The sequence below is a fragment of the Betta splendens genome, chromosome 16 (genome assembly GCF_900634795.4).
Source record: "Betta splendens chromosome 16, fBetSpl5.4, whole genome shotgun sequence".
In the NCBI taxonomy this organism is placed as follows: Eukaryota; Metazoa; Chordata; class Actinopteri; order Anabantiformes; family Osphronemidae; genus Betta; species Betta splendens.
Genome location: NC_040896.2, coordinates 17,818,789 through 17,835,393, shown reverse-complemented (window position 1 = coordinate 17,835,393; position 16,605 = coordinate 17,818,789). Strand labels below are relative to the sequence as shown.

Here is a 16,605-nt window from a genome sequence, read left to right as displayed (position 1 = left end):
CCATGAAGGTTTTCTTGAACCCCCCTTCCCCTTTTCTTCATGGTCATCAGGTTCCCACATTGATCCGTGATAGACAAAGATTAATTGTGCCTATCTGCCATATGAATGGCTGTGATCTAGCCCTGCCAAGCGCTCAGTCACTCAGCCGCTTGGTCGGCCCCTTCCCATTCTGAACGTGCGCTCCTGCTAATGTCAGTCAATAATGCAGTGCTTAATGGATCAAAGCACCTCAAAGGAATTGACATTGTCTCTGCTTAAAGTCAAAGGGGAGGAATATCGATTTCTTTTTGTTCTCTTCTTCATTAGCTCATCTGTCATTTTATGCCAATAGATGAATCAATCAGTCAAATGGTGAGTTGATAGCTTCCGTCCAGTCAAAGCTTAGCACTAATATATAGACGATGTCAACGCTTAACTCGCTGCAGGTGACCAGCTGAAGGGGTTAATATGGACGGGCAGAGAGCCCTTGCATAGAACATGAAACATTAAATCTATATCACAGACCTGAGTCTTCTAGCCGCCATTCAACATGAAGACAATGTCAACTACTACAACAACTACTTTATTGTGAAATATGACCCAAAGAAGGGATAAGTTTAGAGTTTCTTTTACTTGTTGCAGTCAGCTTGAACATGAGCTGGCGTCTACTGCATCTTTTTCTGGTTGCATTCATCAATACCTCATCTCCATTTTGAATTGATTCAGCATGCTTCCTTGATCCTGCAGCGTTCTCTACCAAACACTGTGCATCATCTTTTTGGACTGACTCTGCAGAAACCAGCCTCCCTTTTGTTCGCCATACAAGCTCAATGCGTAAGCGCGTATAAGCAGCGTATGCGAAACATCATGTGCAATGATCTAACGCTTCTGTATATAAATGCAAGCGTTTACTGCCCAAATTCAGCCGGGGGGTAGGAGGTCATGCTTGATCATGCTATATTTTGTTTTAGCATCAGCAGCCGGCCTCACTGGAGACTGGCCAGCAGGAACTGAGACTGGCTGTCAGTTGTCAGTCGTACTTGGCACCGTTGTGCTATAGGCAAATAGCTTGTCACAGTTGGCTGCTGGGGAGGGAATAAGTTGCTAAACTTACCGGTAGACTGTAGTTTGGTGGCTGTCAGCAGTTCCGTCTAAGCCAATATTCCCTGTTTCTTTCTTGCTCCAGCAAGAAGCATAAACAAGAAGTGAAATAGAAACGGACGACAGATTCTTTTCTCAGTTTGTCTGTATAGTTTTGTTTGCTCCAAGTGAAACTTTAGCTTGACCCCTCAGCTTGACTTTTATTTGAATTTGTACAACAGGAAGCTTCTGTAAATGTCACTTTAGAGACCATTTGTCCTGCTGCCTTACTTGTGCCCAGATAGAACCCGCTCAAATAATCCTGCTTTTTGTCCTGCTTTCAATGAACTGATGGAACTGATCAAATAGCAGATGTGAGGAGAATGGGGCCTGCCTTTTCTTTTTCATTCCAGGTCCTCCAGCATCACTGTATCAACAATGCTTTTGCGTTTCTCTGCTGTTTACTGCAGATTTCAAAGAATTTAGGCCTCATTCTGTGTTTGTAGACAAGTACCCAAGACTTTTGAGATGTGTTCAGCTGTTTAGGAAAGTCTATGGCAATACAGAAGACCTACAGTAAATGTGAAATGTAAATTCCTCACCAAATTGTGACTAATGAGATTTTCATGTATTACATATGTATTGTTTTGTTATTTAGTTTAGTTTTATTAGAATGTCTAAATTAACCTTTGACAGTTTCTAGGATTAAATTACTTATGTTCTTTTTCTTTTTACATAGTTTGAGTTTCTTTTGCAGGAACTATGCAAATCATTAGATGCAAATTGTTTGAACAAAGATGTTTTGGTCTTTGTAAACTGAATTGCATTTGTTTTATTTAATTTTTTTAATAAACCTGGGACAAACAAAAACTTTGTAACATGACCTACAGATTTACATGCCGTCTCTCTCTTTCTCATCATTCTAGATCCCATAAAGACGGCTCAGGGCTCCTTGTCCCTCAAGGCTTACAGGCTTACCCCTAAACTCATGGAAATCTGCAAAGAGAAAGACTTCACACCTGAGGGGTGCGTTATCAAGAATACACTGGATGTTCATGTTCACGCGCTTCTATCAGATGTCCTGGTTCTTTGTTTTGCTTTTTGCACTTTTGATTTTGATCACTCGGGGGATGCAAATGTGGGGTGCGCATCCACAGGGTAGGCATTTAGTAGCAGTCGGAGATGGATGCTGACGCTGATGATTTATCAACCAACGCTTGCCTGTCAAACAAATGTACCATGTTTACTCTATTTCTGACCCCAAGGCTTATCGTAATTGCTTTTAAATTGCAGCTAAAACGAAATGTAATGAGGGGGCTATTTTCCCAGCGGTGCACGGTAGTGGAAGCGCAGAAGCGCACACATGCACAAATACGCAGACACATGCCTAAATGCGTATGTCGTCACAAATGGCCAACGAGGATGTCTGAACAGCATCAGAATTTTAACTTTACTCAAACCATCATGTTTTTTGTAAATGCACTAAATGAGTGTGTTTGCAGGAGAGAGAGGAAGTTTAATGCATCATTTCATTTCTCTCCTGTTTGCCCTGTTTCTCCACCTGTGTGTTTCTATTGCCAGCCACTCGGTTATTGACCCAGAGTGTTTGGCTCAGAGTAAGGATTCTTCTCATTTCTGCAGCTTTTCATTAGTTCCTATGATTTATTACAACTCCAATCTGTAGCTATCGGTGTTCCCAATAAGCCCGTGATTGAAGGAGGGCAGCATTATGACAAACTTGTCTCTGATCTATTATTTTCAGGATGCGCTAGAAATGTAAATATCAATACCATTCGTTTTCTTGCAGAAATGCAAAACTTCAAAAGTGTTTTTTTTTTTTTTTTTTTTTTTGGGTTAACTACAATGTGCGAAACCAGCACTCATGAGTGTGACAGAAGCTGCACCTTTATTGTGCAGCTTATTGAAAGGATGAGAGCACAATGAACCCTTCCCTTTGAACTGCCCCGCAGATCTAGTGGGTTATGGAGGCAGTGGTCAATAGCCTCCACTTCAGCACACAATCTAAAGCATCAAATTAGTCTGCATGTAGAGTCAACCTTTGGCTTTGTCCAGCGAGGCTCAACTTGGAAAGAGCATGGCATTAAATGTGCCAAAGTCCAGTAGAGTTGGGCAATTTGTTCTGCCTAGAATTTGATGTCCTTCCATTTTTTTCATAGATTCCCCTTTTACATCACTATGCAGGCGGTTGAAAAGGTCATAATGTGCAGGACATAAGTGCTGAAGATGGATAATTGTGGCATATCTAAAACAAATGCTGTTCGTTTTTGTTATAGATTTTCTTTATAGACTAAGCTTTTCATGCAGATTTTCATGCACATTTCCACTCAGACCCTGAGGCAGGATTGTCTGCCTCTGTTTCCTCAGAATTTTCTTAAAGCCGGCCCCAGGTGATGCTCTATGTGCAACGTTGACAATAGTACCTGATCAAAATCAAATAATACTTTACACCCCTCTTTATCTCATATAGCAGCATAATATTGCGATGTTCCTGGTGAAGTGCGCATGGTGGATTAATGCAGCAGGTCTATTGATCCCATAACAGGCAGGAGGCATCTAACAAGACAACCTTAGACCTACACAAGACATTAGGCTGTAGCTCATGCACCGTGCACAAATGGATGCCTGGACCGAGGCAGCCAGTCAATGCAATGGGATTTATGCGAGACATTAAGCAAGGTTTAAAGTTCCATTTTGCGTTAACAGGCTCATGATAGAAGGAAAAATAAAGACGGCGCTAACACCTGCTGCTCGTGAACAGCTTCCAGCTGAAGAGGCCATTAAGATTCAGTAACCTGAGTCTAAGTTAGCACAGAGAAACATTAAAGACTTAACATTACACCAGCGTCAGCTATCCAAATTCTTTTATGCAGTATTACAGTATTAGTTGTTTTGCCTGTGTGGAATCTTTACAACTCTCCATTTGTAAGTGTTTTAGGTTTGTAATGGCCGCCAACATCAGGTTAAATGTAATGGGATGGCGATCTGAAAGTAGAATAGGAGGTGAAACAACTTTTTTGCCCGTCCCTCTCTCTGTTCACGAAGAGCGTGTTGTAAATAGCCGCAGATCTGAGGTTTGTTTGTTTGCCTGGCACAAGTTTTGTTTGTTAAAGGCTAATTTCCGCCCCTGATTCATTCTCATTCCTATGCACTGTGTTATGCATGCAGCTATTTTGCATAAACAGGCAAGCTGTCCGCTTAAAACCACTTGGTACAGACACATACAGAGAATGATAAAAGTATGTCTGTTTGGCTGCACAGTGGAGGACTGCTGCCACCGAGGCCTGGACAAAATGGCTCTAATCCGTATGAGGATATTAATGAGATTTTCTAGTATCTAAAATGCCTGTCATAGAAATAATTTATAGTCTGATTGGGTGTTTTGCATTACTGTCTATAATTACACGTCTGTATCTCCTCTGTGATGGCAATTAGTCTCTTTAACCTTTCTTCCCCTCACCTCTTTCTCTCTGTCCTGTTCCTCCCATTCCAGCTTGAAGAAGGCGAACATCGGCTTCGAGCATATGTTCGAGGAGGTGCCCATTGTCATCAAGAACTCCCACCTCATAAGCGTGCTGATGTGGGAGCTCGAGGACAAGTCCACGGTCGCCGACAAGCATGAACTGCTCAACCTCTCAAGCAGGTCAGATGAGAGCGCGTTTCCCAGGGGGGGCCTGAGGCCAGACACGTTGGTTGTAAAAATATCAGCTCGTCGGCCCGCGTTGTAAATTAGCTGCTTCAAACAGGTTTTCCTCAGGGGACATTTACAAGATGTATCAGCAGGGTTTTTGCGGTGGAATGCATGGGTTTATCAACATTTGTCCTCTAAAAAGCCCTGACCTTTCATCCTGCTGTAAATTTTCTCATCTCATCCAGACACTGCACGGGACACATTCGTTTCCACTGCTGTAAATACGCAGCTGCTCCTGGGAAGAACATGCAATTTATTCATCTCATATTTCAGTCTTATATTATAAGGCTGGTGTGAATGTTGGAAGCTCCGAGTGCAAAATTGAGTCTTCCTCCGTGTCGCGTCATTACATGATGGCATTGTCAAGTTGTCTGATACCATCTTCATTGTGCTGCTTGTAATAATCACGTGGTGAGGTTCATCAGCAGACCTCACTGTGTCTGATCAGTCTTTGTAGAGAATAATTTCCAAATCAATTCCAGGAAATTGAGGCTTTTGATAGAAATTGTGTAACCATGAACCGTCCAACACGAAGAAAGGCGTCTAATTAATTGCATTTGTTTGCACATGGTTACATATCTAATAAGGAATCCATTCCATCCTTAAAAGTGCCTGAAAAGCTTTAAAGGCATTTCATGTTGTCTCTCTCGGCTTCAAAATGAACATTCCTGTGACAGTTGGTCCTGTGAGCAGTAATCTGTGTTTTACATTATTCCAAAGTCAAACAGTTGCCCTTATTTATTAATATGTATATTTATTATTATTATTAACATTTTTGTTTTTATTATATAACCAAGCAAAGTCCAAAAATGAATTCATCTAATAAGAATTTTGTGTCTCCTAAGCTTGGTCTTATGTACTTTCTTTGAAAAGTTATGAATATCTGATAGGCGCTGGATTATTACTCTGAATGACAAATTCTTTAATTACAATGAAGCCGCTAGTGCAGCTCACTTGCTGCATTTTTCATATCTAGAAAGTAAATGTTCACAGATATGGTCTGCGTTTCCTCGGCAGCCGCATTAGCTCCGACACGCAGCTGACATCACCTATGTAAAAAGGGTCACATCTGGTGACCCGCGATGTCAGACCCACAGAAATTACACTCAACATGCATATTCTAATTATGCTCTATAGTTCACTACTTGCAACTAGGAACCTATTAATGCACTGCTGGGTGGGTATTGTTGTCTGATTGGGATATTCCATCCATAGCTTCCAGCAGTAAATGCCAAATCTGAATGTCAAAGCATATTTATTCAGAAATGTCTCTTAAGAACAGGACCTACCATCAAACTTTGTCTTTAGCAGCTAATGAGCACAATATGAACAAATATCACCCCACCATATCAACTCGCAGCCTGGCTCTTTAAACCTTGCATTTAGATCTCAGGGGCTCTCAGCATCCGTCTCTGGAGAATTTATCAGCAATCATTTATGGAGATAAACCACTGCAAGTGGAGCAACAGCTGTGAAGCTGCTAATCAAAAAGCTTCCCAGGGGCAGGTGTGAGAAATTAGCACAATAACGACTCAAAGTGCTGATTTACACACTGTTAGCGCACAAAGCACACTGTGCTTATTTATACACTGCAGTGTAGCACATCAGGAGTTGTTGTGATTCACCTCGTCTGTATCCTGCAACAAAAGTGAGCCCTGCATTAAATGAAGACCCCTTGGTTCAGCGCTTGCATGCGCGTGGCCGACCGGGTCCCATGCAGTCATTTGTTACAAATTGTCACGTGTACTAAAGGAGAAAACCTCCTTTTGTCTTGCATATTGTTCCATTTTCCAAATGACTACTCGAATGCTGAGACATAGCTTTTGATATGACCTGAAATGGGACAGCAGCGGCCCGGCCCTCCCCATAGGTTTCCCAGCACGACTGCCGAGGGATGTCTGGCGAGATGAAATTGTTTCCTGAAGTTGTCAGATTGCGGCGCAGCCCTGTCCTTGTATTGGATTGTAGCGTCCATCTTTCTACATCATCTGCTGACAGCCCCACCCTTTTCTCCTCATTTCCACCCCTTCAAAAAAGTAAACGATAATGGGTTTTATTTAATGTTTTTCCTTTTGTCTCATTTTCCAATCTGCAGCCCCATTTGTCATTGTCATCTACCTCTGAGGCTGAGTGAATGCAGTTTCACTCCAGCGACCAGGGTTGTTCTTACCACATATGATGATGTTGATCGTGGTGATGGATCGTGCGAATGTAAATTTATGTAGCTTTTTACTCCCAAACAGCCTTGAAATGCCTCCGCGTGCGCATTCTCCAAAGTAGCTTTTATTCATGCAAGGTCACAAACCTTTTAGCAGGTTGTGTGATTGTACATGGATTTTGCATTTTATGAGTTTCCCTCTGTAGAGAAGCTCACAAAGTTCATCACAGACTAAATTTTAGTGCCCGTAGTCTTTCCTGCAGTGTGAACGAGCTCCTTGGCTGTTCTGTTCTCACTCTGATTAGTGTAATAGGCTTTCTGTGTTGAAATGTTGGACAAAGGAAGACGAAGAAAAAGTATCTATCTGCTGTACAATAAGTAAAGGGAAAAGGAGGGACTGAGTTCAGGGAGCTGTAAGACTGAGAGAGAGCACAGGAGACGAGTGATAAAGGTGGCGAGTGGAGATGGGGTCACAACGAGGCCGCTGACGGAAATGTTGCTGTGTATCAAATAGCCTGGATGACTTTCGACAGACACACTTGGTCCAGATGAACCTTGAAATAAGAGATTTTCGGCTGCCAAGAACAGGTCTCTGTTTTGTTGGGGTGTTAATGGGTGAGGTGAGGATGGCCCAGCTGTGTTAAGTATTAAATTAATGGGTTGGGCTGCTAATATAGGTTCTTTTATGTTGACTAATGTTATATTTTTGGGATAGTATTAGATTCCAGCTATTTTGTGTTCGGCAACAGAAGCATCCTGGTCAAATCCATATGTTGCCTCAGTGCATCCGTTAAAAAGGCTCCACCAGACTAAAACGCTGCTTGTAAGAATGGAGGTGACTTCCTCAGCAGCTTTGTTAAACAACTCCCCTCTGAACCCTCAATTTATTGGATGTGGGCCTGTTTTTGTCTGCACATCGTTAGTTTGCCCGCCGTTGTCCTTTGAACATAAGCGCAGAGCGGGCTGCATTGGCTTCCGTTGTGCATGACCTTAAAACTGAATTGGTGATGATTGGAAATCCCCTGACAGACTTTGATTTCTAATACAGCATTGATTGTTAGGCTCGCTGCCCTGTCTGAATAATTGAACCCTTTAGAGTTTATGGCCAGACACTGTGTACCGCGTGATAAATTATTCAGTGAGCCAATTTCCCAACGATGTGTAGCTGGTAACGTCAAATTTTGAGTGTTTAGAAACATTATTTATGAGCTCTGGTGTGTTTTCTTTGTGTAGCGCAGGCTTTAAAAGGTACAGTAATAAATGGACAGGCTGGAAAAACTAAAGAAGCACTAAACATTGAAGGCTCTAGGCTAGTTTTTTTAATATACCCCTTCATTACTTAGCATATGCCAAATACTCAGCATACTCCAATATGTATGTATTCACAGCCAATTACAAAAGAAACTATAAAATACAAATCGATAACAAAATCCCAAACGCACGGAATAACAAACAGTGTGGAGCTCAAAAGCTGGACGCATACATAAACGACAGATGCTTTGAAGGATCCTGCTCTGATTAAATGATTTCCTTGCATATATTATGAATGCACGCTGCACAAATTAGCCGCCATATTGCCTGTTGAAATAGTTTTAAATGGGCTCTCGTCAGCGGGAATCAATTCTGACACAGTCGGCGAGACCCCAGCAGGGAAGCGTTATAGTGCGTGGAGGGGCTGACAGACTGATCACACAACAGCCAGCACATGCAAACACGGCGCCGGAAGTAATTCACGCTGCGTAACCTATGAGAATCACTGTGTGGTCTATTGACAGTCATGCAGTCTTTGTCTTCCTGGCAGTGAAATGTGCAGCGGCGTGGTCTGTGCAAATGGCGCTCTGGCGAGCGACGTTATTGTTAGAAATCAACAGTAAGTCGACAATAGTGAGGGCATTTAATATTTTTGCTCGCACATTTGCTGTAACTATCGTGTACATTTGTTCCATATCCATGTGTTCAGACTAAACAGCAGATTTTCACCGTTATGCTGCGCTCCTCTCCGAACAGAAAAATGTGCCACACTCACAATTACACCACCTGATGCAAGCGATTCGATTCACCGAGCTGCTTGTTGTGCACTTTGTTAATGACATAATTTCACGACAATTCCCCTTTTCATTACTTTTTCTAATAACCCTATCTATACCGTGTTATCAGCAGTGGTAAATATGTAGTTGCTCTAATTGGTTTCAAAAATGCAATAGGCAGAGCTTCATCTTTAATATGGTGCTGCCCCTTAAGGCTCTCGTTAAGATGCACACGCGTCGTCTTAACGTGAGTCATAGTTGCCGCCGTTAATGGTCCAACAGTGCAGCGAGAATTTCGAGACGAACCTTCGCTTTGTTTCTTCTGTTGCCACTGTAGCTCTGACAACAGCGGGAAAATAAAGAATTAGGCATGAAGTGAGTCAGCGCTGATCAGTCTGATTGCGTCGCCTCTCGGTGGTCCTGTGCCAAATTTGAGTATCGGTGCGCTGCACGGAATGTTGATTCAAGGAAAAAAGGCAGCAGCTGCGGAGACGCTTATTGGGATTTTTGTTTTATGTATTTAAGACTTTCTTAAAAATTGAAGGTGCATGGATTTCGTTCTTGTAGACAAAATAGTTTTTAGCTTGCAGCACAAAGATTGAGAGAAGCAGGGAAAAGCAATATTGATTCATAAAACAATTAATTAAAAAAGAAGTTGGAAGGAAACTTGAACCAAAACAAACTCCTCTTCCACTCGTTTCCTCATCCTATTCGCCCAAATAGCAAAACACACAGAGAAATTCTTACATCAGTTCAAGTGCACACGCAGCCAAAAACATACAGTGCTGGTAGTCCTTGCAGCTACAATTGTCATTTAAATAAACAGTCTGGATCTGCTTTCCCACAGTGCATGCTGCATTATGTAGTACCCAAACTAAAATGACACAATATAATTCCACAGAGGAAAGTTCAACAAGACCTAAGTAGAGCAGTGCTGCATTGTCAAGGTTGAGCTTCAGGCACTAGTGAGACATCTTGTTAAAAATGGGCCTCATGGGAGGAGGGTGAAGAGGAACGCCGGTAGAGTTGTGTGTTGAGTGTTGTCGGCAGGGCAGCGTCGGAAGACGATGGGGGACGTGGCACCAGAGCAGCGAGATGCAATGCAGGGACAAGAGGAGGGATCCTCGAGCCTGAGTACTGCCAAAGCCCCACGAGAGGGGCTTCATGTCAGATGTCAGGATTCATAAGAGCGACATACCTAGTAGGAGGTGAACTTGGAGATCAGGTCAGAATGGAAGGCAAACAGACAGATGAAAAACGCGCCGCGCTCTAGTCTCTAAGGGGACGCGTTAAGGTTAGGAGTGTTTTCAATTCAAAGTAGCTGCTTCTGGGTGGGATGGGCGTCACGCGGCCCGGTGCCGGTGAAGCCATCCGGGGGCAGAGTGCGCGAGTGGCCTTTCAGACGTGAGCCGCTCCCATTCTGGCAGCTCGCAGGTGAAGGATGGCCCGGCCGCTCTCCGGGCCCCCATAAGCGTTCATTCACACACTAAGTTGCTTGTATGTAGGCTAGACGGAAGGGAGAGGTAACATTTCAACTAGTTGGGCGTGGGCCAAACCACTTCCAGATATGACACGGCTGATAAATGTGGCGAACGCGCTGTAATTTAACACCAGGTGTACAAGCCAATCCTATTCAGGAAGCAATGGATGGTCGGGCTGCAGCGCGGTGCTCTTTCAGGGATTTAAACTCATTTTGGGGTTGTCACTTGTAAAAGGTAAAATCATAGGGAAGAGCCTTGTGATCAAAGACACAGTCTGCTGAGTCATTGATTACACACACATTTGCGGAAGCAGCTGTAGGAAGATGAAAAATGCCCTGCATGGGATCCCACGAGTGTTTGCGTCTAATGATGCAGGGAGATCCCACGCACAGTGAACGCAGCAGCAGCGGCAACAACGCACGCTCACGAGGCGCTCACCTGTCTCTTGCAGCAACCACTTGGAGAAGAGCCTCCAGCTCCTGATGGACCGAGTGGACGACATGAGCCAGGAGATCGTCAAGTACAACACCTACAGCCGCAACCTCAGCAAGCAGCAGCAGCAGAAGCACCAGGTACCTCCCTCCCTCCCTCCCTCGCTCACGGGGAAGCAGCCACAAAGCCGCTGCATTCACACACTGACGCACCCGCAGCCACAGACTCAGCTGGGGGACAGCAGGTACAGTCCTCTCAGACGCGGACGCAGCCAATTACGGCTGTAATCGCAGGACACAGGCAGCAGAAGAAGCTCCGGGTAGCACATGAACACACGAATACAGCCCAGCGGGCTTAAAAAGGGAGTCCTGTCTGCAGAATATGTCCTTAGTATGTTCTACTGAGTCACGACTGCAACTGTGAGCAGAAAAAGAGAACAAACTTATGCTGAGGGTTTGTACAGCAAAGCTGCATCTATTTAATCATGATAATTTGCTTAGTGCCCAATCATTTACATAAGTACCAGTACCTTGAAGCAGAGATGTAGGTTTAACAGTCATTCCTGGCCCTCTTTGAGCCGACACCAATGTGATAAGAGTGACTAATGTTAACCTTCAAATATCTGTCACAGCCTTATCATCGCTCACCTCTCTGCAGCTAGTGGCACGTTCCCACTGCAGATCAGCATCGCCTCCATTTCAGGCACGCGTCTCCTCCATCTGCCAAATTATTCCTCCAGTCAAGGAATTGGTAATCGGCACAGTGACTTTTTGTGTTACACAAGGACTAATTCATCTGCGTGTCAAGAGGGAGTGGGTTCAGAAAGCTAAATGGTCATTAGCACGTGGACACACACACACACACACACACACACACACACACACACACACACACACACACACACACACAAGGGGTCTCATTAAACATAGTGAGTGAGAACACTTTTTCTTCTGGACCAGTGAGAAACACCTGAAACTTGAAGATCATTTGGAAACAACAACACCTTGCTAAACTCATGCTGTGGCTCGAGGCTCTCTCACCACACCACCTACAAGCACAGTCTCAGCCAGAAGCACAGAAACACCAGAACCAAGCGCGCACACACCAGCGATGAGGCAGCATCCTACCATCTGCAGACGGCAGAGTCGGCGAGATTATAAACATCCGGCAACTCATGCAAACAATGGCCACACACACGCAGACACACACAAACACAAACACAGTCCTCGGGAATATTGAAGCAAAGAGGCACAAGGTGACTCACTGATGCACACACTCCTCTCACACCTACGCTCAACCAGCTGCATTATTCTGTCATTATTGTCTGCAAATGGAAATGAGGAGCTGTCTGAAGTATTAATGTTGGTGCAGGCAGAAACGCCATCATCTTGGCTAACAAGCAAATAAAACGGCAGCCAAGTTCGTACAAATTAAATGAAGCCGACGCGTTTTCTATGGCCACAGGTTGCCCACTGCACGCACACACACACGCGGCACTCACAACCCAGGCCACAACGAAGCACACGGCTGCATAGCCACACATCCCCAGGCCAGTCACCTACACTACAGCCATTATGATCCATCATCTTTCCCTTCTGACCCACCAATCATCACAGCCCCCGAGCCTCACACTCTCTCACACACACACACAAACACATACACACACTCACGTCACACACAGCATCGCACAGACAGCCCCTTTAATGGTGTCTACTCTTTTCGTGCCTCACATATTTCTCCACAATGAACAAACAGTACGCACCGAGGAAAAGAAAGTGAGCTGCTATTACACCTTTCAGACATCTCCAGTGCTATTGACCCCGCTGCGCGCCGGACAAATGGAACCTTATTAATCATCATAGAGAGTTGCAAAAAGGCAGCTTGCTGAGAGGGCTCCATTTGTCATTTATAGGTTTGTGAATTTGGTAAATAGCTGGTTCCCAGGCACGGTCTGTGGACAAGTTAGTCGTTGTACCAGGAAATTTATGTCTCACTCCCACCGCTTTATTCATTTTTTATTTTCCTAAGCTTTTTCTCCTTTTTAGGAGGCAGCGACAGATAAATGCAGTGCTGTGTGTTAATCTTATTAACAAGAGCTGGTGATTTATGGTTAGTGGGGTCCTTCAGATACAGTTACATAATGGTGCAATATTTCCTGTGACATGTAATTAATTTTGATGACATTAATTAAAAATCTGCAGCGCTTTACATCTAATAGTGCTGTAATATTGAGGTAATAGCATATTAGGTAGCTAGAGACCCCAGTATTAACCAGGTAAGAGCTGATGACAGTAGGTAACATGGGAAACGTGTAGGTAATAATGTAATTGTGATTGTTTCAATAATTGAAAATATATATTAGTTATTGAAGTGATTGGCAGCTGTACATATGAGTCTAAATCACCACTTATTACCTTTGATAATGCTGAGCTCTAAAGCGCCACCAAAAGTCAAAGTCAAGCCAGATCAAGACTGATGTATGTAATTTGTGGTCAGATGCTGAATAAGCACAGGGCCATAAAAAATTGAAACGGTCAGAATCCTTCACTTTGGACCAGATCCTAATTTGAAGGGGACCCTTGGGTGCCATCAAGACTTCAGCACCAGGACACGGCTGCAGTGAAAATGACGGTTAAATGCAATAATAACGCCGAGGATATTAATGTAAAGTTGTAGAATTGCCCAGAAAATTGGATTATGTGCTTTAATGGAAAGAAATCTGAAAGACCCTCCTGGACTAGATGAAAAATCAAATGCAGCCTTTGATTTCCGGAGTCACTTTATGTCTCGGCTCATTTTTGGCAAAACATTTTGCACAAGGAGCCAATTTCCTCAAATGGTTTTTGCACGTACATTTCAATGTACTGTGTGATCAGAGTTAATGGTGAGAGTTCTGCTACGAAGTCCAACATTTGTGGCCGTCAAATGAGACCCAACCTGATTGAGGCCCGTTCTGACTGCGTCTCACCGGGTCTAGATACCGAACCCAGCATTTCTGGCTGTTGTTGGAGCCAAAGGCAGCGCAGCGCCAGGACGCGGCCCCGCGTGAAGCCTGCTGCTTCCAGCCTCACGCTGCGGGGACGCTTCTTCTTTCTTGCACCAGGCCCGGGAAGACTCGTGGAGGGGGAGCGTGAAATAAAAACACCAAAACAAAGCGAGCGGCGGCCGCAGCCCGTGGGGGGCCTGCAGCACGGGGCGGGATTCCTTTCTGCCAGAACAGGAGCCGCAGAAATGAAGCCCAGGCTGCACAGGAGTCCAGACCTCGGTCCAATTCAGACCTGGTGGTGGTCGGACACAAAAACCTCCGTTCGCTCGGTCCCCGTGCAGCTTGACAGAGCCTGAGTAGTTTGTCAAGAAAAGCGGTGAAAGGTGCCTCCACGTGGTGCTGACGGAGGAGAGAGCCTCATTTAGGCCAGTCGGGTTTTTCCTCCCTGTCGTTACATAACGGCACCAGTCTGTGAATCTGTTGTCGCCGGTCTCTAAAATATGCAAAATGAAGTTGCGCATTAGCATCTTGATTATGCGCAGTCACACCGTGACACATTTTCATTTGGACAAATTGTCCTCGCGTACTTTCTTCTTTGTTGGTTTCAGCCGCGGCCGGTTTCGGTCACTTTGCAGTGGTGTTGTGGGATGTTTGCTTGAACGCACCCACAGTTGCTGCCACACCTTCGTCCGCTGGGCCGTGTCAGTCTCTCCTCCAGCTCGCCAAATTAACAAGGCTTTTAGGGCCCCCAGAGACCCGACACCTCACTGATTTACTGACTGTCAGCGCTGCACACATCACTCCGTCCCTGTCAGCACGCGGCTCCGCTTCCTCCCCGTCTCCACCAGCTCTGCTCAGATCACCGTGTTTTGGTGTATCTCACTTCCTTCCTGTTGCTGTTTCCATTCGCTCCCTCCTGTTACCTGCTGCCACTCCGCTCTCTATATTGCGTCTGTATTTTTCTCCTTCCTGCTCCCTTGCTTCCTACTTTTACTCTCTCCTCACACCCACTCCTCACCGCCCTGTCGCCGTTGTTTCACCCTTTCTTTTCTCATCATATTCCCATCCTGTCTTTTCCTGCCTCCGTCTCCAATCTGTCCCTCCGCACCTTTCCTCCTCGCCGTCTCTTTCATCATCGATTCTCCTCTCCAACCCACCCCCCACCCCTCATTTTACCCCTCCGTTTCCGCCTTTTGCTCTCCTTCACTGATGCCCCCCCCCCCCCCTCCTCTCTGTGCCTTTCCTGCAGTACCTCCAGCGGAGGCAGCAGGAAAACACCCAGCGACAGAGCCGAGGGGAGCCCCCGCTGCCTGAGGAGGACATCAGCAAAATGTTCAAGCCCCCCCAGGCCCCTCCACGCATGGACACGCTGCTCATTGCGGGTATGTGCACACACACACACACACACACACACACACACACTCACACACACTCCATATTGCCTCTACGCACACAGCCCTCGTCATCGTCACCCCAAAGGACCCCTCCACCAGCCGCCTCTGCTCCCCTCACAGGAGCTCAGGTTCTGTTTTGTAATTATCTCTGCCATTATCTTGAAATTACATTAATTTAAAGTTTATTGACTCAATCTCCAACTCCACCGCCCCTTTCCCCGCTGTTTCACGCTGCTCCGCTCTCCTCCGCCTTCTCACAACATTTTGATCCTTCCGTTTATTCTGCTCCTCACTAATTTGATGTTTTGTTGTTCTGCTATTCCCCCCCACCTTTCTTCCGCCTCCACTTTGTTTGTGTGCATTTCTTCGCACAAATGCGTGTGTGTGTGTGTGTCTGTGGGTGTTTTGTGTGTGGGGGTGCATGGATTCATGTGGCTACATTCCAACAGGGCAAATTAACAACTACTGCCAGAATGTGAAGGAATTCACCTCGCAGAACCTCGGGAAGCTGTTTATGGCAGAGGCTCTCCAAGGCCACAACTAGAGAACAGCCAACGGGGGGGAGGGACAATCAGCGAGAGAAGCAAGGAGCGCACGGGGGGGTGGGGGGGGGGGGGGTCTACGAGAGATGCAGAACCACCACAACAGCAACTGGAGGAAGATTGCGCCACTGTTTGTTTTCTAGGAATTTATTCATAGTTTTTATTCCTATTCCCGTATACGATAAAAACATTATCTTTGAAGATCACTTGATTTTGATTTAAATAAACATCTCTCATCTCAACATCGTCTGTGGCTCGTGTGTGTTTTCCACTGTGGAAGTGCTTTTGATTGTATTGAGCGTATTGCACTCGAGGCTCGGCCACTGCTTTTGTGTGTCATCGTACAGAAAGCGGGTTTTGTTTGGAATAGAAAAATGCTAAAAAGGATCTTGCGCGTAATGCAACATAATTACACACTACAATGGTACTTATACATAATTTTATTGCTACATGCTTTTCGTCTTGCAGTTCAAACACCAAGCAGGTGGAACCAATTATTAGTGGATTTGCTGAAGTGTTGGTTCGCATGGTGGGAACAATAATTTCCTTGTAAACACTACTGCCACAGAAGTACCAGTGAAGGCATTAAATTCCTGCTACGTGACGCGCCCACCCGTCGTCTCACTGCACTAAGTAGACTTTGTTGTTCTCTTCAAATTACCTGACACACTAGTATCTGCATTTTGCACCCAAGTGGTAATTAGACAGTTTTTTGGGGGGAGAATCATGAAATTCATCTTGCAAAACTTGTCATTTTCAGGAAGATTTTAAGACACCTGCACGACAGACTGAGCAGCCGACATATTTGGTGAAATAC

General features: G+C 45.0%; 1 protein-coding gene across 1 annotated transcript in view; it reads left to right on the top strand.

Annotated features, from left to right (window-relative positions):
- LOC114843240 (eukaryotic translation initiation factor 3 subunit H) overlaps positions 1–16,030 on the top strand; it is a 38,887-nt gene extending 22,857 nt beyond the window's left edge. Inside the window, exons 4-8 of the mRNA XM_029129599.3 lie at positions 1,986–2,085; positions 4,571–4,720; positions 10,886–11,006; positions 15,102–15,234; positions 15,696–16,030. Coding sequence (XP_028985432.1) covers positions 1,986–2,085; positions 4,571–4,720; positions 10,886–11,006; positions 15,102–15,234; positions 15,696–15,790 — 599 coding nt within the window. The 3' untranslated portion in view covers positions 15,791–16,030. The remainder of the gene's footprint in view (positions 1–1,985; positions 2,086–4,570; positions 4,721–10,885; positions 11,007–15,101; positions 15,235–15,695) is intronic.
- The last annotated feature ends 575 nt before the right edge of the window (positions 16,031–16,605 follow it).